Genomic DNA, 6,134 nt, shown 5'->3' with positions numbered 1-6,134 from the left:
CGGTATTAAAACCGTAGTACCATAACAAAAAGATAAAATGGAGAATTATTATCAAAATTCACGGAGTTGCGATTCTCACCTTCCTACATTTACCAGGAAATACAAATCAAAATATATATCAGGTTGATATATATATGCGCCTTAATTAGGATAAAGTTCAATTTAACAGTACAAATCGAAACTTTAATCCGTTATGGTATCCTGACCACAACAAAAATTATATAAGTAAGTACAAAGTTAAAATCATATTTAATAAACATAAAACACGAAGAATGAGGGAAGGAAAAATAATAATCTCCGCCGACTATAGATATTGCTCCAGCTACATCCTTTAATCGATCAAATGAACACACCGCCGCTATCGAGCAATTCGTGCTGATAACGTGTTACGAAGTCACAGTACATATTAGTCATCCAGTTCATTGAGATCAACCTCTAGCCCACTCTAATATTACCACCAGAGTAGCAGGTTCAACAAATGACAAGAACTAAGATAACTAATTAAGATACATAAATTAAAGAAGTTGAATGGACACAGAGAAGAGGATATATGGGAACTGACGAATTGTATTCCCTTCTTATCTTATTGATTTTGTTAAGTCTCTCAGACCATTACAACAGACCACCAAGAGGGATATATATAGGTTCTGTTACAAAACACTAATGTGCCACGTTTGTAGTTAACGTGTCACAGTACATTAACGTTTTTCTGCTGATGTTTATCAACTTGGGATTACCAGTCTATGTTTACACAACATTTTCATTTTTTTGCAAAGAAATGTTTGATTTTCTTCAAAATTACTTCCCGCTGAATTAAGTATTTTTGAACTCTTTTTGTTTGCGGAAATGCCTAAGAGAAAAATATATATGTACTCTTCTCGATGCAGATTCTCATTATTGCAGTTTTACCTTGTCATATGCCTGGTTGGTTTAAGAGAATGCTTTTGTTGTGGTTGTGTACCAAATATACCTGTCACTTGCTATAACTTGTGTATCTCTCTTCAAACTGCCCGCGTAATAGAGTTTAGATAGAACTAATAGCACATAGTGTGTATAACATATTCTTATGGTCCTGTATTTCCTAATTAAGATAAATTCATCACTGTTGATAAATTTCTGGCTGTGATATGTGTATTTCATTGTTTTTATTGGTTGGTAACTGTTTGTGGTTGCTTAGGCAGAGATGTCGGGGAGAGTATTCCGCAACTCACAAAATACTCTCTGGTTATTCTCTTCATTAACTTCTCCTTCTACTACTACCTCTTCGATCAAATTCAAAACTACCTGTATAAAAAATGTCTTCTTAAATCGCAGAAATGTTCTTTCCTTCTCGCCAAAACCTTCGTCATCTTCATCTGCCTTATTCTGTAGCTGCAGCAGTAACGATGGTGGAGCTCAATCCATCACTCCAGACGCATTCATTCTCACTACACCTCTTTACTACGTAAATGCCCCACCTCATATGGGTAGTGCCTACACTACTATTGCTGCTGATGCCATAGCTCGATTTCACGTAACCTCTCTCTCCCTCTGTAGATACCCAGACCTTATGCTGTTTCAAAATCACTAAAAAATGGTACTAATTTGATCTGGTTTCTTTGTTGACGCCAGAGACTGTTAGGGAAGAAAGTTATATTCATAACGGGTACAGATGAACATGGAGAGAAGATAGCTACTGCAGCAGCAGCTAGTGGTTCGAGTCCAATTGAACATTGCAGCAATATGTCACAGGCTTATAAGTTTCTTTGGAAGGATGTAAGATTTGCTTAATTTTGCATTGGAAGAAATGTTTGAAAATCTGTTTAGCTATACTTTAGATGGATTAGTATGTATTTTTGTTTATTTGCAGCTAGACATAGCTTATGACAAGTTTATTCGAACAACTGATTCAAGTCACGAAGAAATTGTGAAGGAATTTTATGCTAGAGTTCTTGCTAGTGGTGACATTTATCGAGCTGATTATGAGGGACTGTATTGTGTTGGTTGTGAAGAGTATAAGGTCGGTAAACTTCATTTTGGAATGTGAATGATTAGAAGGTTAAATATGATAAGTGTTCTGTTCTAGTTCATCTACAGAATCTCGTCTCTTGAACATCAGTTTAACTAAACATACCATGTTAAGTTCGGGTAGTTATATTTTACCCTTGGTCAGTGGATAAATTTGGTCAATTTCTGCATTGCCTTGTATTTCATTATCAATATATGCAGGATGAGAAGGAATTGCTTGAGAACAATTGTTGCCCTATGCACCTAAAACCTTGTGAGGCACGTAAGGAGGATAACTACTTCTTTGCCTTGTCAAAATATCAAAAGTCACTAGAGGAGGTCTTAGCACGTAATCCAGATTTTGTACAGCCTTCTTACCGTTTGAATGAGGTGCGGCTGACAGTACTAACATTGCTCGCAGGATTACTTTTTGTTTGTTTGTTTGGGAAACCCTTGCACCAAATTATCTTTCTAACAGGTTCTTATATAGGTGCAAAGCTGGATCAAGAGTGGCTTAAGAGATTTCTCAATTTCACGGGCGTCTGTGGATTGGGGTATTCCTGTGCCTTGCGATGAAAAACAAACTATCTATGTCTGGTTTGATGCTTTATTGGGGTAAAGTCTAAAACTTCACTTATCTTTTAATCTATTGTGGTTGAGCTTGGGAGAGTTTGGGTCTTTCCCAATTCCTTTGAATTTTTGAGTAGACACACCAAGATATCCTATGTCTAATATTGTATTTTAGGCTCATTTTTTCAGGTGCGTTATTTACGTATACTTCTCTTGTTTGCTGCTTAGATATGTATCGGCATTATCCCTAGAACAAGAAAAACCCACTTTACAACATGCAACTGCTTCAGGTTGGCCTGCTTCGCTGCACTTAATTGGCAAGGTAAAGTATCTTGAATCTGGCCATTCCCTGAAATCCATTTGTGTCCCCTTATTTCTTGAAACTGCAGTAGTGTTGGTTTCAAATTAACCAAAAATCTCGTAATATTTTGGGACTATGTATTTGCCCCTTCACCTTCTAAACATGCTTAGAATCAGTATTTCTCAAATGACCTAATTTACTCTTGAGGAAACACAACTTTTGATCTTCTTGTCAAATCTCATTAGTTTCGTTGTTCTTTTTCGCAGGATATCTTGCGGTTCCATGCTGTTTACTGGCCAGCTATGTTGATGTCTGCTGGACTAAGCCTTCCAAAGATGGTTTTCGGCCATGGATTCCTAACCAAGGTAATTTACTGTAATACGTTACGGTTAGCCTATACTGTATCCCAGTCCATGCATGACAATCTGAATTTTCAATCCTCTATTGGGCACAGTCCACATGATGGAGTTTTGCAAGAAAATAATTTAAAAAAATAACAGAATTGGTTCAGTTTCTATCCATTGTAATGCCTTGTGGACAGATGGATATTTTGGCAAGCAGCATTGACGAATCTGTGGGGTGGTTTGGTTTTTAAAAAGTAGTCAGTCATAAAAACTTTGGATTCAGATGCATCAGTAGAGTCTCTACTAGTTTGTTCTATCATTCTCAGATGTGATTCAGTTTTCAAAAAGTTTATTTGGCATAGTGTTGGTTTTCGTAACTTGGTTAATAAGGCAATACTAAGTATTTTTCTAGTTTCCATTTCGCAATTCTAGTAAAGGAACACACATTTAGTGTCTAATGAACTGATATAATAGGATATTCAGAAGTTCGTAGGTTCTGATATTTCATCTCATTAATTGATTTTCATTTCATGCAGCAATGCTTTTTATTTTGAAATTTTAGGATGGCATGAAAATGGGGAAATCACTTGGTAATACACTCGAGCCAAAGGATTTGGTGCTTAGGTTTGGTTCTGATGCGGTGAGGTACTTCTTTCTTAGGGAAGTAGAACTTGGAAATGATGGGGACTACTCGGAGGAACGGTTTGTCAATATTGTCAACGCACATCTTGCCAATACAATAGGTGCTCTATCATGGTTAACTATAGCGAACAACTTAAACTATTATGTGGGTTTGGGTTATAGGAGTAACTACTAATCCAGAGATATCGGGTCATCCTAAGTTCTAGCTCTGACATTGTTTTAAAACTGGTAACCTGCCATTATATAATCAATAAAAAAACGTTAAATTTGTGCAGGAAATCTTCTTAATCGTACGCTTGGGCTTCTGAAGAAAAACTGTAATTCAACTTTAATCGTTGATTCGGTTACTGCAGCTGAAGGGATTGCACTCAAAGACACTGTAGAGAAGTTGGTAAGGATGATAGAAGTCCCGACAATATTATTTAGATATATGTAGTTTGAATACTGTCATGCTTGATTCAAATTGTTATTGTTAGCTATCTTAAAATAAAGTCGTACATATCTCAAGTCATTCAACTATTCTGAGCATTTCCTGCCATTTTTTGTAGGTAGAGACATCAAAAGACCACTATGAAAACCTATCCTTATCCTTAGCTTGTGAGGCCGTGCTAGAGATTGGGAACGCAGGGAACTTGTATATGGATGAACGGGCTCCATGGTCTCTTTTCAAGAAAGGTGGCGATGCTTCTGAAGCTGCTGCAAAGGTTTTCTTTCTTAAAAATATCTCACCATAGACGATATGTTTATACAAGACTTAACTAGATGAAGTGGAGGGTCTGAAAGACGATATTGTTTTATACAAGACCTTACTACGTTAGCTATTTGTTGTCAAGTTTTCGTTTCATACGGCCGAGTCTACTCTGAGTCATCGTTACTGACCAAATTTGAGCTGATTGCATAACAAGTTTTAAGTATTTTGCTCTTATTAAAGGCATGTCTTTTCTAATTATTTGGTGTTTGTTTTTAGCAGGACCTTGTTGTAATATTGGAAGTCGTGAGGATTATTGCAGTAGCATTAGCTCCTGTAACCCCAAGTTTATGTTCGCGGATATATTCACAGCTTGGCTATTCAAACGATCAGTTTGAAGCTGTTACCTGGGTCTGTATCTCTCTATCTCCTTGGTGAATATGAGTTGTAAATCTTGTTAAACACATCCGATTGATATACTTTCTTTATGCAGAGTGATACCAGATGGGGAGGGCTCAAAGGTGGTCAGGTTATGGCCCAGGCAATTCCCATCTTCGCGAGGATTGAAATCATCTCAGAAGAGGAAAATGGAGGTGAAACTCTTAAGAAGGCAGTGAAAGATAAGAAACGGAAACCAAAGCCAAAGCCTCAACTGGCTGTAGAAGCTCAGAGTTAGGACTTGTCTCTATCTGTACCTGCATATAATACACCTCTGCAGATCAGTGACAAACAGAACATAATTTCAGAAAAGTTGAGAAATTTATTCATTTGAATAAGATTGAGGATGCTATTGACTTATTTATCCCCAAAATTCAGGTGCACACGTTTGATTTACCGAATAAGTTTTAGTACCATGTAAATAAAATAAAATAAAATAAAGGGTCTGCTAATGGTTTGAGTTGGATTGGGGTTTTTCCACTGGTGATGTTCTGCTAGTTGTGTTTCCACTTTTGTGGGCTATTATTCGGGTGATGTTGATGAAATGGTGTTAATGGTGGTTGCTGGTAGGATTGCGGCGGCTGTCTAATCAGGATTCTGAACTTGGTAAAATATTTTGGGGCTTTGCAGCAGTGTATGCTAGATTTTTGCATCAAAACAGATACCATGTAGCTTGTCGTTGTTCTTGATGACCTCATTCTTACTCTTCACCAGAACATCGACAAGATTAAAATGTTGAAAGTGAATAACTAGACTTCATAGTTAGACTTCGTATAAAAGTAGTGTGAATGTGTGATTGTTGTTGGCTGACATTACTATCATAAGTTCTATTCATCTAATTTTCTCTAATCAGTATAGATAAGCTGATGGTGTGGCAATGATTTTTTGCTACAGCAGCAGCAGCCACGAAAGAACAAATGCTCTCGTTGTTATGAGTCATGTTCGGCTGCTGATATGATGTGGGGAGGGTCTAGTCCAGATATTTTATGTCTATTTTCTGTTAATATAAGCAGTTCACCAACAACAACCAAAAACAAAAACAAAAAAATGTTCCTGGACAAACCAAAAGGATCCTACAGAAAATTAGGCCGCCGGCGGAAACCGAGATTGAAATGAACAACCTGGTACAGTTTTATATTTGATTTACAACTGTACAAGAATATGG

The 6,134-nt window shown here is 37.0% G+C and overlaps 1 protein-coding gene across 5 annotated transcripts; it reads left to right on the top strand.

Moving 5' to 3' along the window:
- Positions 1–276: 276 nt before the first annotated feature.
- LOC113290262 (methionine--tRNA ligase, chloroplastic/mitochondrial-like) lies at positions 277–5,684 on the top strand. 5 transcript variants are annotated; one of them, XM_026539863.1, is made up of 13 exons: positions 277–1,224; positions 1,372–1,513; positions 1,612–1,755; positions 1,850–1,999; positions 2,209–2,376; positions 2,477–2,601; positions 2,746–2,878; positions 3,124–3,222; positions 3,764–3,944; positions 4,119–4,234; positions 4,392–4,547; positions 4,811–4,942; positions 5,025–5,684. In XM_026539863.1, exons 1-13 carry the CDS (start codon positions 1,184–1,186, stop codon positions 5,205–5,207), a joined length of 1,770 nt encoding a protein of 589 aa, XP_026395648.1. In that variant the 5' UTR covers positions 277–1,183; the 3' UTR covers positions 5,208–5,684. The 5 variants fall into 5 exon arrangements, with proteins under 5 accessions (XP_026395648.1, XP_026395647.1, XP_026395646.1 ...); XM_026539862.1 differs by having other exon boundaries at positions 277–1,513; positions 2,785–2,878; positions 4,814–4,942; XM_026539861.1 differs by having other exon boundaries at positions 277–1,513; positions 2,785–2,878.
- The last annotated feature ends 450 nt before the right edge of the window (positions 5,685–6,134 follow it).

This window comes from Papaver somniferum, chromosome 6 (assembly GCF_003573695.1).
Source record: "Papaver somniferum cultivar HN1 chromosome 6, ASM357369v1, whole genome shotgun sequence".
Taxonomy (NCBI): Eukaryota; Viridiplantae; Streptophyta; class Magnoliopsida; order Ranunculales; family Papaveraceae; genus Papaver; species Papaver somniferum.
This window is presented reverse-complemented; position numbering and strand designations above follow the sequence as displayed.